The sequence below is a fragment of the Semicossyphus pulcher genome, unplaced genomic scaffold (genome assembly GCF_022749685.1).
Source record: "Semicossyphus pulcher isolate SPU_LCO1_2020_fin unplaced genomic scaffold, fSemPul1.0.p SCAF_1, whole genome shotgun sequence".
In the NCBI taxonomy this organism is placed as follows: Eukaryota; Metazoa; Chordata; class Actinopteri; order Labriformes; family Labridae; genus Semicossyphus; species Semicossyphus pulcher.
The window spans coordinates 20,229,292-20,248,899 of record NW_027211603.1 but is presented as its reverse complement, the minus strand read 5'-3'; the positions used below and the strand labels follow the sequence as shown (position 1 = coordinate 20,248,899).

At 44.6% G+C, this 19,608-nt stretch overlaps 1 protein-coding gene across 1 annotated transcript in view; it reads right to left on the bottom strand.

Moving 5' to 3' along the window:
- The window catches only part of cd276 (CD276 molecule), a 71,926-nt gene that overhangs the window by 47,647 nt on the left and 4,671 nt on the right, over positions 1–19,608 (bottom strand). The window contains exons 2-4 of the mRNA XM_069660885.1: positions 17,767–17,862; positions 5,916–6,266; positions 3,232–3,528 (exon numbers count right to left, since the gene is read on the bottom strand). Of these exons, the coding sequence (XP_069516986.1) occupies positions 3,232–3,528; positions 5,916–6,266; positions 17,767–17,812 (694 nt within the window). The 5' untranslated portion in view covers positions 17,813–17,862. The remainder of the gene's footprint in view (positions 1–3,231; positions 3,529–5,915; positions 6,267–17,766; positions 17,863–19,608) is intronic.

The following is a 19,608-nucleotide window of genomic DNA, read 5'->3' as shown; positions in this document are numbered from 1 at the left end:
ATCGCTTTCCGGTTCGAACATGTATGTCTGAATTACCCCGATATTACCACCTTGCCTATGTGTAGCGTACAGAAGCTAACGTAGCATTCAGCTTTCTGAGCTTGATGTGCAGAGTGAAGGTGAGCTACAGGCGCTCAACGGAGAGGGCAGTTAGAAATTTGCATTGTGGGCGGGACTGTGCAGATTTCTGAATTTTTAATGAGGGAGAAGGAGGAGCTTTATGGGAGGATTTTTACAATGTATTTGGGAGAAAAAACATTACAGACACAATTTATTATTTCAAGCAGAGCATTTAATATGTCTTAAAACATGACTGGAGCTGGTCTTGAAGTCTAGAAGGTGAATCTGGTGCCGTATCAGATCAATGTCAGTACTCATACTGTAGTTTCTTTTGATAGCACAATTGAAATGTCTCCCTGAACATAAAATGCAACTATGCCACTCTATTTGTTTCTGTGTCTTTTATATAAGAGAAATTATATCTACCTGTTCACCCCGCTGCTGTCTGACAAGCGATAAAAAAAAGTATCTTGCTGTCGTGCGACCCGACTTCAGAGCAGATTCTTTCCTCAGGCTGTGCCACTCCTCGATTCATCCTCCGCACTCCACCGTAAATAATAGTTGTTTTTGTTTTGTAAGAAGCATAAAGGGACTACAGCTAGAATTTCATTGTACAACTCTTTGATGAATAATGATAAATAAATGAACCTTGAACCTTGACAGCCAGATTGGAATCATGAAAAGTAGCATCGAGGTGTGTTTGTGAAGGTGCTAAAACATCGGTATCGTCTGAGGAGCGTATTCTCGTAGTCTCATAAACCCTCGTTCCTGAGGCTGCATTTATTTAACTTACTTAATAGTAAAATGGAAAGCAAAGAAAATGTAGGTTTGTTTTTGGAAAAGTTTAGAATAAGACAGAAGTTTGTCCACACCTGGGAATGAAATATAACGGATTGGAAACAACACCAACGTTGATTGTAAAACGTTCCGACATCAGGAAAACAAATTGTAGAGTCAAAAGGTTTGGCTTGAATTAAATCACATTTATGGATCTCAACTCGAAGAAACTGAGAGGAGAAAAGAATCAAACTGAAAATGTTATTTTCACTGTTTCACATTAACTCGCTTCCCCTGACAAACACAAAAATGCATGACCATCTCAATTACCATTCAGGAATGACTCATTCAGCACCTTTTCAAAAATGAGAGTCTCATTTGTAGAGGGGAAATAAAGGAGACAAATAAACTGACATCAAAGGTAATAAAACAATCATATCTGTTTCAACCTAACCGCAAGCAGTGCATCAATCCAGCACAGGTTGGAGGGAAATAGCAGCCACAGACCGTTTAAACACTGTTACCTTACAGTCGTATTTCACTCTCACCGTGTGTTTAATACCTTTCCACTCCCCCAGTGGTCCCTCTGACTGGTTATCTGTACTGTTTTTGAAAGAGGCCAACCAAACTGTTAGAAAGGCCACCCTCCCTCAGTCGTCCAGCAAGCCTGCCCTGCCAATCGGCCATCCTGTTTCCAGACAGCACAGTCATTTCCCAGCCCAGTGGAGCAGCACTCCCTGACCTCTGCCTCGACCTCCGCCTCACCAGCCCAAGCTCCAGCAACAGCTCCAGCCCAGAGAGCAGGCTGAGGCCACCTCTACTTATTTATGAGCCATTTCACACAGTGCTGCTCCCATTAGAGACCAGCCTTGGCCCACCTTACACGGCACTCTCCTTGCACTTAACACATAGAGAACACCAGCAGGGCCAGTCGTAGGTGGGGTAGGGGGGGCATGGGCGGCGGTGGGCGGATTGAGGAGATCATTAGACCTATCACAAAGGTGATGTCGCACGCCCAACTCAAGATTACAACAAACAATCACAGGAAGGCAAACATATCAGTGTACTTCACGGTGGGCAAACACTTCCTTCAGACAGCTGCTAGGAGACCGATCACTCCATCGAGCACAATCTTTTATAACTGTGTTGCCTTTTGAAGTATGTGACGGATTGATATTTGACTATCCTCTGGGAAATAAACACCTACTGATGTAATTTAATGATGGCTTACGTTTATCGAACCATTAGTAGACACTTTATTGGGTCTCATTCATGTCGTTGGAGCTGAGCGGTTACTTATTGGAGGAAACAGAGAGACTTGGAAAGACAAAGCAAAAAGTTAGACAGGTGGATTGATTCCACAAAGCTTCAATAAGAAACTCTGCGTGACTGAAAACAAGATCAGCATGAGCTGGAAACATTATGTTTTCCTGTCGATTTGTTTGGTTAAGTTCTCCTTAGTTGTCCGGATAGCCTCGAGGAGTTTTTCTTTCCCTCATCCGCCATGTTTGTTGGTTCAGCCTGTGACTGTCGTGGGCTGGATCCTGCAGCTTTACCGTGTTTGTAATGTCAAAACCCAGAAGAAGTTGCCATAACGAGGTGTACTAATTGCCTCACTCTCTTACAGGTGATTTAAAGTTAGGAGGAAATTAAAGTGATAATCCCGAAGATCTCAGTTTCATTCTCTTTGGCGGCACCTAATGGCGATAAAAGGCAATTGCAGGAGCACACTTCCACGGACGTCCACGGTTGGCTCCCTTTGTCACGGTTGTAACTCTTGATTTTCCTCGCTGACGGTCGCTTTCCTTTTTAGACCGTTTGCCTTCATCTGAGCGTCAAATTTGTTTATTTTCCTTTTGATGTTCACTTATTTTTGAAGTTGTATCTGTAGTCATCAATTTTTCTTTGTTTGTTCAGCCATAGTAGATTACTGTTTACTCACAACAATTGCAGAGCCGCTTAGCTCCGCCTACCCTCTCTGGCAGACCAACCACTGCTGGGTGATGGGAAACACGTCACTAATTGGGCGCCGTATCCAGTCCGTAACACTGCAAATGCAAAGCCTTTCATCAGTGAGGCCATAGGCTCAATCACCATTGTGTTACCTCATTCGGCGATAGATAGTGACTTAACAGACATTTATTTATATGAAAATCTTTGAGATTATCACTTTAAGCAGGAAAAAGAGGGCTGCTTGGATGTACCACCAAGAGAGATACACATCCACACTCCTTGGCTGCATCCTGATATCCCCCCCAGAGCTGGTAGCATTATAACACTGCAGGAAGCCAGTGAATGTTACCCTGTTTATTTTGCATCAAAATAAGTTGTCAGTGTTGAACAGAGGACCTAGATTCTGTTACTAAAGAGAGAGGGAAGAAGAACAGCACCCACCTGTAATGGTGACAGAAGCGTACCCCTCCTCCCCAAGTAGTGGGTTGATCAGTCGGCAGCTGTAGGTGCTGTTGGGCTCCAGCAAGACTTTGAGCACACTGGTCATGGTGAACAGCCCTTCCTCGTTGGCAACCACTGAATTGGTGATGTTGTCTGTCAGGTTGCGTCCGCCCCCGTCCTGCCAAATCACGTCAGCTTCAGGATAACCACCATAGGCCACACAAGTCAAGGCCACCTCATCACCTGGCCGCAGGTTGGATTCAGGCTCCAAAGTCACAACAGGCTTGGAGTAGGGAGCTGCAAAAAAGGGAAAGAATAAACAGAAAAATGAGGAGGGGGAGGGATGAGGATTGAGGGGGAGAGGGAGGACAAAAAGATGTATGGGTTGAGTGAGGACGGGTGAGGATAAGGGAGCAGCAGACACGTAGCGACTTCAGTTAGATTCTCTGCAGTGAGAGTCACCCTGGGAACTGTTTGACATGATTCCCATTAAATTCTTAATTATATTTAGGGAGCTTAGCATAACACAGTGCTTAAGATCCCACAGACACAGACGGCATCTGTGACACATCCTGATGCTGCATCTCTACACTCTAACGCAGCTCTCTCCAGAGAACCAAAGCACCGAGACACTCCCAGAAAGGAAATACGGTGCAAGACAGGCGGGCGGGAGGCGGAGGTGGGTAGGCCTAGGAGAAAAGTGGCAGGCTCAGAGATTTGGGACGACTCAGCCTGTGGCATGAAAAAGAGTGCAGAGGGGTGGAGGTGAGGGGTGAGCCGCAGCCTCGGCTGGAATCACGCTTCTCCAATCCCTTGAGCTAAAACACGAGTACAGAGGTGGCGGGGAGAGACGCTGCTGTATTCCCAAAACCAATCATTGCACAGCAAACAATGGGGTGGAGCTGAGGGCGAGATGAAATAAGTTTGTCTGAGCTGCTCTTTGAAAAGTGGACTCTGAACACAAAGACGGATTTAGCGTGGTACACACTAACTTCCCCAGCTGTCCGTTTGACTGACAGGGAGAATTCCACCGAGGGCTCCTTTCATTTTCTCCCAGCACAGCATGAAGGAAGTCTACAATGTTAACTGTACAATCTGGCTAAAAATAGAACATCTATAAATCTAATGCATAAAATGGAGCCAATTTGTCACTGCTGGAGACATTGTTTTCCCTCTCCCCAGCCAGGAGAGAAAAAAAAAAATGTTATTCATTAACAGCGCCTAATGCACATCCATCCTTGGAGAATACAGCAACAATCTCACAACAGATGAAATGGAGAAGGGAGGAAGGAAAGGCAAACAGTATCATTATAAAAAAAAAAAAGGGCTCTCAGCTGTGCAGGTGGGCTATGAAGTCGCACAGCAGAGAAGATGTTAGCGGAGGCTGATTGACCGTAGCAACAGCTAATAATCAAAGTCAGCAGATATTGACCATGACAGAGACCACAATCAGCGCGTATTGACCAAAAACACAGCTCAGCGGCCCTGAGAGAACTGTTTATCACCTGTTTACGTCTAGTGAGGACAAATTATCATAAATCCCCTTCTCCATAGGCAACAGTATAATATATTTTATTGCATGCTATTAACGTATATGTGCGAATAAGTGCTGAGGTCAAATCACTTTCAGTACAATCAATTCAAAGTGTTGTGGAAAAATTACGACCCACACATTTATTTGGCTTTGTTTAGTTCTTAGGGCCGTTATAATTACCCTGCACAAACGCAGAATAGACCTTTGTGTTATTGTGTGTGTGTGTGTGTGTGTGTGTGTGTGTGTGTGTGATTAAAGACAATTGCATATTGTTCTCTGTTGCTCTGGGGACTTTTGTCAGGACAGAGAAAAAATTAACTCTGTTGATGTCGCCACAGTCATCTGAGCCTCGGCAGGGAGACAAAATATCTTGCACTACAAATTGCGATGTCAAGTTTTAAAGATGTTGGCATTTAATCAGAAAGGAGAAGCCTAGCAAAACATGCTATTAGGTTGCATCATGGGAAATGTATTCCCATTAAGTATTCTTTTAGCTCTTGCTGCATTATGGAGGCTAAGTGTCAACATATCCCACCCATCCATTATCTATACGGCTGTTCAGAGTCGCGGGGGGCTGGAGCCCATCCCAGCATCATTGGGCGAGAGGGGGGGTACACCCTGGACTGATCGCCAGTCAATCACAGGGCTCAACATATCCCAACTCTATTCTTATTTTTTCTATTATCACTCAATAATATTTCTTCACAATTAAATGTTTAATTAACAAATAAAACGGCAGATATTTCAGCAAAACACATTAAAAAACATGTCGCTGAGTGGTTGGTAATTGTGAGCTTCAGGTTGCTTATTTGACTCTTGATGAATAAATAAAATGACTAATGGATTCATTTTTAATCAAATGTAATTTTTTCATGCAAATGATAATTTAAAATGTTAATTTAAGTCGGTCTGTTTTTTGTTTAACAGGAACATTCAGATAAACACTGTCACATAGGGAACAGTAAAACAACAGATTAAATGTGTTGTTTATATTGTGTCTCGCTGAAGCTAATCTGCAGCCCCGGCCCTCAGTGTGCTTGTTGTGTGTTTGTGAATCTATTTTCTGCATGCCACTGATCATCACAGGTGTCCATGTGTGTGTTCATCTGTTTGTTTCTACATGTATCATGGACATCACAGCTTGACTCACCGGCCACCTGCAGCAGCAGAGCAGCACTGCTGTAGTCCCGCACCCTGACGAAGCAGGTATAGCTGCCTTCGTCAGCCACCACCACCCTGCTCAGCAGGAGCGAAGTGTTGCCCATGCCCAGCTGGGCGGGGAACAGGCTGGTACGGTTGGCGAACCTCTCTGCCTGGTCCGCCAGCTGGTCGTGTCCCTCCCCGAACGTGTGCACGCTGCGTTTGGTGTCTGTCAGCTGCCAGAAGACGCTCAGATCAGACAGGTTGAAGGGGCTGGCGGGGCTGAAGGAGCAGTTGAGGGTGGCGTCTCTGCCGTGCAGCGCCACCACTGGCTGATCTGGGACATACACTTCCATCAGAGCTGGAAAACAGAATAAGAAAGATATGAGTGATATTTAAAGAAATAGTCCCAGATAAAAAACTATATTTGTGTCTTACTATTTTACTGTATGTTAAAATGTCAGGTAAGCTGCCAAAGGGTATTATATACACATCAGAAATCCTTCTAGCTATCATCTTGACTCTGCAGCCTTCACTGTGTCAATCTTACACCAATCATCACCCATTTTGTCACCTATGTAGTCTTAAATAGCAAATAAATAGTATTAGTAAATACTACTTGGCCCGGGTCTAGTATAAACATACAGTATTCACTGAATCACAGCATTAATTCAGTGTGCTGTGTTCCAATGTGACAGTCTGACACCTACTCAAATTTGAATATCTTTGAAAAAAAATCAATGCAGCATTTTTGAAATATATGCTGCGACTGCTTCAGAAACATCCACTTTGTTTGTGCAGCTTGGTAGCACGGAGCGGGTGAGTCGGGATGAAGGCGAGGGGGAAGAAGAGGAGGGATCTGGAGGTAAGCATTAGGACTTTGTTTGTGTTCCTATAGGCTTTGCCTCCTGGCGATGGCTCAGCACGCTGAAACTCAGCGATGGAAGCAACAACATCTGTATAGCTTTAGTTAAATCGTTTGTTAAATCTGAAAAAAAAAAAAAAAGTAGTTCGGGGAGGCATAACTGCAGCAAAACTCTTGAGTGTGTGTTTCGGTGGGATTGAAAAGTGACTCTGCTTCTTCTCAAACACTTCTAATCAAAGCTCGCTGATGTTCCTGCGCGCCTGTGCGAATGTGTGCGCGCCTGAGTGTATGTATTGTTTGTCTAGACTAGGCCGAGAGCAAACAGTACACTGCATAATCATTCTGGATTAGTAGCCATCTCAGGCCGTCCTGAGTACATCCATGGTAGTCAGCATTCTCCATTGATCCCTGTCTGTGCTTATACAACTCTGAGACACTCATCAACATCACAGGGGAGGAAGAAAAAGGCAGTCGGCCCCCAGAGCAACACACTCTGCTTTATGCTCAGCCTCTCTAATTGTTATAATCACAGTGGCATTTTAGCCCCCTCACCCCCTTTTTGAGTCGTGTCTATCACACAGCCAACTCCAATGTTCAATCGCTTTGCTGTGAAGGAGATTTGACTGCTGCAGAGGTGCAATAATTACTTCCCCTATTAACAACAAACAAGTCTTTCATCTGCAAGGGTTCATATATGGATGGGTATTGCTAAGTCAAGGCAGGCCTATTTTCAATCACACTCAGCCATTCCCAGCAAGGTAGCCACCCCGCAACCCACCCCCCGCCACCCCAACAACCTGCTCCTCTGTAGGAACAGTGCCACCTACTGCTCAGTCTCACAAGTGCAGGGAAGAGGGACAGAAACATGCACAGATTGCTGTCTGAATGCCCTGTGACCCATCTAAATGTCAGAGATGGGACCTTGAAGAGGGAGAACAGTAGTTAAAATCCAAATCATTTAAAATCCATGACTTAATTTTTCTTCTTTCATACTGCATTCAATGAAAATAAAAACAGGCAACACGTGAAAACTGGAAAAATTCCTGCCTGTTTTGCAGTCACAGTCGAGGTTGACGGGTTGACATGACGACAAAAATGTTGTTACCGAGAGCAAATCAAAGTTTCCACACCAGACAAGTTTCTGTAACACAACAATTCTCTGACCTCTATCCTGAAAACGGCAGAGGGTGTATTTTTTTTCCCTTTACTGTGATTACAAAAGCTCTTCTAGTGCTCTTCTAGTGTGCGCACATTCACTCTGCTGGGCTACAGCGTGGCAAACAATACAGGAGAGTTATTAGGGTAAAGCGCAGCGGGAGCAGGAGTGGTATTGCCGCCATTAATAGGAACAATCAGAACAAATTTCTAGAGTAGTGTATTTCTGTTGTCTTTGGAGGTGGCCCCACCTTTCTAGCAATGAATAGGTCGCTGGTGGGGTTTTTTTTGTGGTAGTGGAGGGTCAGTGACGGGCCTCCATGAGACGCGCATGTTGAAGGAGGAGGAGAGTGAGCAATTAAATCACTCCCCGAGCAGCCTGGGATGACTCACGCCGCTGAGTTCATACAGAAAGGGGGGAAGGGAAGGCGGGAACGAGGGAAACGGAGAGAGAGAGAGAGGCCGGCGCCGAGCTCACACTTAAAGATAATATCTGGAAACAAGCCAAGGAAGAGGCTGTGGCGGAGCCTCACACACTAATCCCTCAACACTGACCAAAGCCGTGTCAGAGAGGAGAGAGATAGAAAGTCCCCTTTCTCTTTCTACAGCTCTGCCTCGCTCCTCCTCTTTTACTCGCTGCTTCTTTAACCGGTGACCTACAACTGGCTCCAAAGGCCCCGGGAGGACGCCGTTCTACACAGGGACCTTGTGTAGCGACACCGACCTGCGCTTTGAAAGAGGATACAAGGGGGCTCTTAGCATTGCATCGAAGGGAGGGGATTGGACGGGGCAGGCTTGGCCGGCTGACGTCATGGAAAGCATCCGCATCTGATGTCCTATTCGTCAGAGGTGAAATACCACGAGCCAAAGCGAATCGCTGCTCACTTGTCTGTTTTTGATCTGCTGTGCTTTACAACAAGCAGCATGTTTCGCTACAGTAGCCGACTGTTTGATCGTCGCTCCTCAGGTCTGCTCTCGACATGAACAAACATGCATTCCAGCAAAAGAGGGAGAGGTGAAAGGTTTTCACACAAGTGGTCTTTGGTGAGGGGGCCGGGCTGCACCTTGTAGGCCGGGCCGTGATGTCCTCTCAAAGGGTAAGTGGGGGATCTCGCCTCTCCCTTCTCCCTCTCGATAAAGAGATGCTCAGAAGCCATAGAGGGCAGGCCGGGAGACGTCAGGCTGTGGGGATTTACACACTGCACTTTGTGTTTATGGGCCTCAGCTCTGTTTGAGTGCCTGCGAGACAGAGACGGGCACTTTCACAGCCGACATGAAATAAACTCATTACAGCCTTTGCGAGCGCTGGGCTGGCAACGGGCCCTGCTTAGAGGGGAGGCTAAGGGATGGCTATAGAGGGCTGCAAGTGATCTTCACACTGCTCTCCACCCTACTTTCAAGACTAAAACACCACCTCGTCACGATCAACACCTCCTTCCGTCATGCTCTCCTCAGATGTACAAAGCATGCGGCTGCTGCTGGATTCCCCCTCTACCATTGTGTTTGTAGAGTGATGTGATGCTAGCTAGGCACATGAGGTGAGCGTGGAGGCTCGGTGTGAGACAGAGACAGCGTGGGAGTCGAGCAGACAGTAAACAGGAAGATCACAGCTTTTATGGGGAGGGTGCCTGCAAGGTGACGCGTGAGGCTGTTGGTAAATAAAATCCAGGGGTATCTCAAATCATCCTGACAGATACAGACACAGAGTGCACATGCATGCACCCACGTGCAGTTAATACAGTGTGTGCACAAAATTAAACAACTGGACTGGGAGTACTCGCCTGCACTGTTTATCCTTGTTATGCAGAAAGGCTTCAACACGCACACTTTAAACAAGCATGAATCTGGACTTTGGATTTATTATATGTAACATGCGGTGTACAGGGCGCTACAATGTTAGCGCCATCTGAACAGCTAGGTCGGTACATAAAGCATGGTACATTTCAAAGAAACTAGAGGTCATTGGCTCTTTAACAAGAATATTCAAACAGTGAACTATAACGACCCTTTTCCAGAGCATGCTACTGCAGCATGGCTTACTGACACACTGGGACATTCATGTAACCAATCACACCCCTCTGCAGTCTGTCTATTCAGGAACCTGTATGTAGTTACAGTAACATAAACATCATGTACAGACAAGATGCAAAACGCTAAATGCTGATGTAGAGCTTTCACACAGTAGACCACATTTTTCTTATTATAATGACATTTTCAAACCGAAGTGCCTGCACTATATTCTCCCGTGTCAACACACACGCATATTTACAATTCCGCGCTTTTAGAATTTAAAAAAGGAAACAGCAGAATAATGTAGGTAAAATTCATCAACATCACTGATTTGCCAATCATTTATGATACAACTCTGCATGACTACAGAGATGTCAACAGAAAAACCAACCGGTCGGAAGGTTATAATGTTGCTCACCGTCGGCACTATGTTGTGACGACATGATTCCGCGGCTCGTGACCTAGTACAGCGGAGTTGCGGTTGAAAAAAGCTGCCTGTGGTAATTCAGCATTAAGGGGAGTGGATCTAGGGCAGGCAGTGAAATTCAGGCACGTATAAAAAGAACGTCTCTCACCTACAACTTGGTTCCCGTCGTTCGCATCAAAGAGCCGTTCAAAAGAATGGGATCGTTCATGAACGTCACAACACATGTATTACCCGACAAGACTAAACTATACCCTTTTCCCACCGCAATTAGCGTATTGGTGTTGGTGTTTTAGACCCGGGCAGACCGGGAAGTTATAAGGTTAGATGCCGATTGTCTCTGTTCCCATTGCCAGTGGAGTGTACTGCTTTCGGTCTTTTTTCTGCTGCGTCAACGTCTGACATCACAAATACGCCCGGAACAGGGTTAGTAAACAGTGAAGATGTTACGGTGGTTAGGTCTTAATTGTATCTATTACTCATTCAGTCTGTTTATGAAACTTGGCGCGACAAATTTGGAACGATGTTCAAACACTGCTCGGACGGAGATGGGAGGAATTTGTAGCTGAGATGACAAGGAGTCGCAGAAGTTACCGATGGAGCATAGCATCACGGCGGAGAGGGGGCAGAGATTAGTGTGTCGACCTGGGTTTTGTGTTCCCATCAATGCAATCAGAGCCGAGGCGATAATTACTCGGGTCTACTGCAGAGAAAGAGAGAGAAATCAACCAACCAAAATAATACAGTTTCAGTCACAATGCACAATATTGTAAACTAGATTGTCTAAATGCCAAGAGGTATATTGTAAACTAGAGACTTGTCTTTGACTTTCTTTCACTCACACTCATTCATGCACTGAATACAGGCAAAGTGTGTCACAGCAGCCTGTGCACAAAGCTTTGTCCTATTTACTCACATTACACATATTTCTTTTAACTTAATTTCCTGCAGCCCAGAAAGTGAGTCAACAAATGGCTGACCTTGGCATGTGCATGCTCATGCTGTTTCAGAATAACACACACACACACAGAGCCAGAGCCTTGCTTCTCACAGGTTGGAAGTGAAATTACCTCAAATGATCACATATATTTCTCGCACATTATAGCATAAACATTCTAGCGTTTCAAATGAACGACAATGACAGCAACTGAAATAAGAAACAAATGACTGTGATGATTTAAAGAGAAACTACTATCTGACTACTGTCGTGAAATACTACTTAACATACTGAGATTTGTGCATTTTGCAGGGTTTTGGCAAAACCATGTCAGTTTGGAGCACACTGAGGACACAGATGGGCAGCAGAGAAGTAGATTATGCTGCAAGAGATTTTACACACATTTGCTGCGTTTTTTCCACTCTGAACACTGGTCACAATTGGAGCCAGTTAACTGAAAATAAATGAAACGTTTTAACACCCCATTTTCGAGCCATTTCAACGGGTGTTTGTTTGATATTCAAACTGAACCAATTTAAAAGTTCGAACTAGTGAAAAACAGTGAAACAGCAGAGCTGCATCTGCTTTTGATCATTCTTAATTTACATGAACAGACACGAGCTCCGGCTAGAGTCACGGCATGCTCCGGTGGTAGTGAGCTGAATCAAACTGTTGATCATTGCAATATTCTCACAGCTTATGCCTCCTGGGACAGAAATACGCCACACTTCAAAAAAAAGTAATCATGCTGATGCCAGAATGATCATTTCTGTGCGAGTGCGAGAACTATTTTTTAAATGATGCTTATTTCATTCTTTCTGTTGTTTATTGACTTCACTACGGAGGAAGAGTTTAGCACAAAAGCTGTGTAAAGTTATTTGTCGACACAGAACAATGGCTCTCCTTAGTATTCCACAGCTCTATCAGAAAAGGAAACGAGCATTAGTAAGCAATGGTGTTAATAGGCAGTCTTAGTGTCGCTATCAATGAAATACAAATGGTATCCAGTCGTACACACATTCACACAGTATCATGCTGAAACAGACACCCAAAGGCCAGAGAACACATTGATATTCCACACCTGTGTGACTCCTGACAGCTCCACAGCAACACACTGTCTGAGGAATTGGACACGAGACACTACAATGGAGAGACGCTGTTACAAGGCTGCTCGGGAGCAGAGAGGTTCCCATCAGCATGACCAGCGACAGTCGCATACACAAACACACACACACACACACGCGTATACACACAGGGCAAGTACCCAGGTGTCCGGGCCCCTGTTACAAACACATTCACACACAATACATACACAGCAGGCACGCAGGTTTCATTCTTCAGATTAGCAGCTATCTGCAAGGAATATGATCACAAGCCCCTGACATTAGATTGAGGTCATATGTTGCGGTCCTGCACGCATGCACAAACATGTTTTAACATGAAAGTCAGAACCAGTTCAGGGCCCTGAAGCTCAATAAGCAATATAACTTCAGTTCAAGTTGACTCAAACTACAGCACCTCACAGTGTATCTTTATAGAGGGAATAATGGTGACAGTTCAATAACACACACAGTGAACAGAGATTGATTCACATGTTTAAAGGGCACTTAAAAACCCTGCTGAAGCACAGGGAGGACTTATTAATGTGACTTCATACATAAGGAAATAAAGCAGCAGTGCTGGAGGGGGCAACATTGACACAGCAAAGTAAACAGGTGCAATACTAACAGACTGCAATGACAGTAGAGCTCAGTTGGGCAAAGAGATACGCAGGAGAATTATGCTTTTACAACACTGCCCCCCTCTGTTACTGAACGTAACTGCAGCCGAACGCATTCTCATTCTGGACATTTTGCAGCACCTGAACATCAAAGGATTCTGCTCAAAGGATCCGTGAGCCCTTTCATACTGATTATTCTTATGATACGACCAATCGCTGTAAAAGTCAGAGGGGAAAGCTGGCTTTTGATTTCATTCTGTCAGGAGCAGATGTCGATGTCCATAATGGTGTAATTTGGAAAAAAATTAGCATCTGGAAAACATTAACGGAGCGGTGGGAGTGTGTGCCCAGTAAGCATGATGTGGTTTGAAAAATTAGTAATCTGAAAAATAGTCTGGAGCTTTGCTTTTTTTCTTTTCTAAATGGCCCCTCAGTGAAAAAAGGACAATATGGATGAGATTAAGCGACACTTAAAGCCTTCCGCGGTGTAAAAGGGTCACTTTCAACATTAAGCCCTGAGAATAATCTCTCCCTTTTTGCTCCAGGAAGTCATCATGGAGTGTGAGTGCCCTCACTCAGGTAGAGATACAGGTGATGGCAGATAGGGAGGACAACCACTCTGACTTGCTTATTTCCAGCGATGTCATACATCAGGATGAGACTCACTGTTTTTCTTAATCTTTTTTTCCCCTGCTGTCTTTCTTGCCCCCTATCTCAGCTCCCCCTGCCTCGCTTCCTTCATAGATGTGTGCCATCTCATATCCCGTCAATAACCTGTTAATGGGCTCCGGCAGTCAGATAATAGCGCCGGCTGAAGAACAGCGGGCAGATAAGGGCAAGCCTCTGGCTTACGAGCCTGTGAGACAGAGAGCCTTTGATGAGCAGGAGGATGGGGATGGAGAGGGGAGCAGGAGGGTGCTGGACGAGAAAGCGCCCCGAGGTAGTTCAGGTGTTACAGGGTTAGATCTGACTCGATTGCAGCTAATTTCTAATAATGTCGGGCTGCTTTGAGGTGTACGCACACCAGGCCATCACGACAGTGGAGCAAGGACGTGGATTGCATGGGCAAAAAGTTGTTTTGTTTTTGTATCCGTCTGATGAGGCAGGTGTTTTACATCTGCTCTTAGGAAATTAAGTTTTCAGCTCACTCACGGGTTCATACGCTTTGCTGATTCATGATTTAATGCACCAGGAATGATGCGAGGTCAAGCCAGGGTCAGCTCGTCGCCAGCTGTGCGACTCCCGATGACAAAGCAACTGTGCCCGACATCATCACCGCCACTTCATTGAAGAAACACCCCAGAGGTAAGAGGTGTTTCCCACTGTCAGCTGCTGGGTTGCTTCCTCAGCAAGTCAGTAGCTGTGATGCTTTCCAAGCACAGATCAGCATCCGTTCAACCCATTCATCACAGCCCACTAGGCACACAGCAGACCCGCATATGGCTCCAGGCCCCTCTTCCCCTCCAGAACTGCAATCTCGGCATATTAACCGTATCAATTTTTTAACGATTCCCACAAGGCAGCATTTTTAGGACTTGTTGAAATAATCATGAGGTGCTTGTTGGGTAATGCACTCGGTTTCAATGAGCGCACTGTGAGAAAAGAAGAGCTGGGAACCGGTGAGACAAGGGCGAGCCAACAGAGACTGGTCATTATGTATGCAATGCGGCGAAACCAATCTTTGTTGAGCCTGTCCTCGATTGTTTTTAAAAGGATACTTCAGTGGACGTAATCAAATTAGCAAGAACATCACTGATATGGGGTAATAACCCTAAATTGAATTTCTGCACAGGCTAAAGTGTCCCCTCTCTGCTGAATCAATTGCTGTGAAGAGAAAAGGAGGACAGGAAGAGGGCATTCATAGTTAGCAGACCTTTAAAAAGTACACCAGAGATGCAGACATGAGCAGCCTATTTTCACGCTCCGCAGCCCTGCCATAATGCGTGCCTGCTGACGACTACCACAGATGCAATCTATCCAATTATGGTAATTAATTTGAATTACCTTACAGCTCCCATCACTGAGAGGGGAAATCGGGTTGGCTTTCAATTTCTGCTTTTGCATGAATACAATTCTAGTTTCATTGTTTGGGTGCTAAGAGCCGCACACGGCAAAGCTCTGGCAGCCTAGTGGCTTTGCTAACTGAACAGAGAGTATGACAACAACAAGCAATTAGCTAGACAGCCTCCTGTTAGCTCTGCCACTGGCTGACACTGCTGTGTGCTGTGCTGCAGCGAGCCAAGGATGTTACTGTACTCAGCTACGGCTGTGGCTCAGTCATTACTGTACATATACATTGACAATTCATGCATTTTGCTGGCATTTGTAACCTCTATGGGTTCTAATGAGTGAGATAATGATATACCTGAGATATTACAAGCAGCCTGCAGGGTCAAGGGTCAAGGCAAAGCTGCAAACTTTCCTAAATCCTGCTTCCTCAATAGTGCATTTAATGAGAACAAAATAGCAACAACCGCTTGCAGACAAGCCTCTTCACGGCCGCTTTGACACGACAGCTGTGCAGTGCTGTCTGAGTAACATCAGGGAGAGGTTTCACAGAGGAAATCCATCATCTGACGCCTGAGTCAGGATGCAGCTGGGAGCTACAGAGACAATGTGGCTATGTTGGGATGACACTGTTGTCATGTTCTTTCCTTGTGTGGTTTTCTTCCACAAATGCTGTTCTCATAGGAAGCGTGTTGGCAGCGACCACAAAGTGTAATTTTGTCACTTGCTAGAGTTATCGGTCGATGACACGGCTGAATAATACATGCAGTAACCCCAATGAGGGACGTAGGAGAGCCTGAATCTCAACACACACATGAACAAAGAGGTGCTCAGAAAATTCGAGATATATTGATACTGATAACCCCTTTGATACTATTGCCATAAAACAATATACATATCATCAGTGGAAAACCACAGATTGTTGACATGTTAGCTTTACCTAACATTATAATCTCTGCAACCTCCACACTGTTTATGTTTGTTATTGTCACACGACACTTTACTAGAAACCAGCAGATTTTTTGGGGTTGTCTAATTGGTTGTGTTATCAGACTTACCCGATACCTGATGCTGCATTTTAGGCAGTTTTGGAGGATTATCTACACATAATTACACATAACTCAGTGGGCTTACTGTATGTGTGGCTAAAGGTAGCAAAAAACGTCAAAAAAGGCCGCCCAATTTAGCTTTCATTTACATAATTGCTGTTGTATATGGGTGAAAAAAGAGAGGGTGTGTGTCAATTTGTCAACCGACAATCTTATTAAGTGCATCTTACTGCACACTACATTTGAATTAAAACAGAATAAATTGAATGAACTATTGTCTCTGTTTCTCTGTGCTGCACCTGAAATCCTCTTTGAAGCCGTTGGCACAGTCGGAGTTTCTAATATTACACTAAATTAAATCCAAAGCGCACGCACACTCTGTTTTTGTATCATGTTACATGTGCAGACGATAGCATCAAAACTAAGCTCCAACTAATTCACTTAGAGCTCCAGTTAGCAGAGAGAAACTGAATCATTGTGTGAGCTACAATAGCCCATTACCCGTGAGTTAAAGGGCTCCATCAGTCCCCGACACCTCCTCCTTCTCCTCCTCCTCCTCCTCCTCCTCTTCCCTCCCGGTGAGAGGAGCGAGTCAGGCAGTGGATGCCACGCAGCCAGTAATGAGGCGGCCGCGGGCCCATTTGTGCTGGGAGAGAATAGGTCCCTAATGAACCACAGAAGACACTTAGGTCCACTGAGTCAAGATTGAAATGTGCCACTGATGGCCGATAGGAGGTTGTGTCAGCTCAAGCAGAGAGCAGAGAAGGCAAAAAATAGCTCTTTTTAAATGATGGTGTTTCGGACGATAAAAGTTTTTGGTGAACTTTGCCCACTTTATAGCGTGCAGAAGAAACCTTTCAGAGCTGCCCTCCTTCTTCTTCTTCTTCAGGCTATGCATTAATACATTAATATAAAGGAATATCATCAACTGTAATATCTTACCTTACATTACACATCAGCAAAACACCAACTGGGAAAAGACTAGTTTTAAAGCATATGCACTCTCAACCCCTCTTTTACTCACCCTTTCTTTAGGCATGATCAAGCCTACACGAGCTATTTGTCTCTCTTTTATGATGACACATGTTTTCTGGGAGCATCGCTTCCACTGAAGTGAAACTTATGAATACTGAGTTGCAACATCAACCCCCACCCTCCTTCCCACTGTTATAAACATAAGAGGATGACTTCCACAACCACACTCCCTGAGTCACAGCTGAAAAAAACTGCACCTCCTGCATTTTTCATCAAGGGCCTCGCCCTAGCCCCGAACTCTACTCCTCCACCTGTCTGGAAAAAGGTCAGAGCTATTCTGTTTTACAAGCAGAATTTAGAGAGAAAAGCGTAAGGAAAAGCCTCCCATATCATAGAGCTGTAATCCTGTAAAAACTAATCTTAAAGGAATTATAGTGAAAAATGTCTTCTCACTCCCCGAGGCAGACTGCTGTATAAATAAGAATCTGTTGTCTGTCGTGTGGATGGATGAGAGTTTAAGCAGGGAGGGTTTATAACTTTCCAACTACTAGCACATTATTTTTGGGAGTAGCCTCATTTGAACTGTTGTTTTGCCCAGTGAAGCCTTTGAAGGGGGAAGACTAATAGGCCCTGCAGGGTGTATTGTTTAACAGAATGTGGCATTTCCCACAGCGATGACTCGGATCTAATGGCAGGGCACGGGAAGGCGCGACACCCACCCATAGCTTGGACGGCCAGCATGGCGGGCAGCAGGAGGGACAGCATGGTCTTCCAGGCTGGATTCAAACTGCAGGTCAACTTCTTCAGACACAGCGCTGCGGGGAGAAAAACACAGACATGAGGAGGAGGAAAAAGCACAGAAACAAACACATAATAAGATGTGTGGAGAGAAGGATGAGTAAGAAGTTTGGAAAAAGAAAAGGGTGTCGCCTGTGCTTTGTCTCCCAGGTGGGCGGAGTGTAAGACATAGAGACAATGCAACATATTTATGAAGTACAAGCTAGCTAGTGTACAATTATTTTTGTGACTTATACATTTATCTGAGAGTAAGTCTAAAGGCGACTATTTCAGTCTTTTTTCTGGCCTGGTAAAGGCTTTTCTCCCTCAGACAGAGTGCAGCTGTGATGACAAATGGGGACTTCCAAAGTTGACAGGAAACAGCCAAGTCATTCTCTCTGCTATCCAGAGGGAAAACACTACTTTAGGAGTGAGTAAAGACAGACAAAACTATCCCCTCCCTGTCTACTTCCACTCGACTCAGCATGAAATATTTATGAGGTATATATCTCAGAGAGAGGTCACTTTCTCTGTCTGTACTTGTTGAGACAGAAACTACTCGTATGTGTGTTTGACATCAAACTGGAGATGAGTTTTCTATACAATATGAAGGCATTGTTCTACAGTCAGCCATGAATACTTGGGTAGAACAAAGGTGTTTATGGCTGAGTCTCAGTTCAAGGGCTGCATCCTCTGAAGGACGCGATGAGTCATTCGTAGCCTGTGTAGACGCTTAGGCCGACTGAAATGAGACGGTTTGGTCTACAGAGGAATCCTCCTGATCACCAGCTATTCCCTCCCTTTCCCTAGCATCACGAAACGCAGCTCCTGGCGCCTAGCAACAGGTAGCTAGTGGGCTAACTAGCTATCATAACTAACGTTTTGTAACATAACCTATTATTTTAAAGATAATTTGTTTTAATTCCCCTTTCGTTTTTTTAACATTTGTATCTCTAGCTATTCGATTGAGTTGAAACCAAAAACATTTAAAGTGTTTTCCTCAGCCTTCTCGTTTGAATTGGCGCACAATGAACTCAGGATACGTTGGGCCGTGAAGGATCCATCGGGTGTATCCTTCGCAGGCCGGAAAAAAAGTCCGCTTTTGAAGATGCCTTCGAAATGGGACAGCCTTCAACGCTCTGCTGCGGTGCAATAGGCCTTCAAATACGTCCTTTAAAGGATGCAGCCCCTGAACTGGGACATGTTTACTTCCTGTATGTCTTCTGAAGTTAATGCAAAGCACCTCATGACACATGGACAAGTAAGTCAAAAAACCAAACAAACAGAAGAATAAATAAACTCTATAAAGTCACCATAACGGATTAACTTGCTCAAGCAAGTTTTCAATTTCATTAGAAGTTAACTGTCAGGTGTGTTGGGAACTAAAGCCATCCCTCGAGGGGAAAACATACAATTCAGCCAATCTTAAAACACTGTATTATACCTTTTATTTTGTGTGTGGGTAAACCTGAAAAGAAAACAAACAACATTTGATTCAGCTTGTAAAACAAGAGAAAATCTATATTCTCAGCTTCACAGCTTTTGTCAAAGGCAAAAATAATACTGAACTTATCAGGAGCACTTTTTAAATTAAACTCAACACAATAACACAGAACAATTTTGCTGAATAATCAAACACAACATGCTGAAGAACATCTCAGATCTAGTGAGACACAGTGTGGATAAACAGTTTGCATTACGTGACTGTGGAGTGTGAAGAGGAAGAGAGGGGGAGGAGTTTCTGTTGTAAAACAACCAGACTCAGCAGTTTGATTATTAAGCAA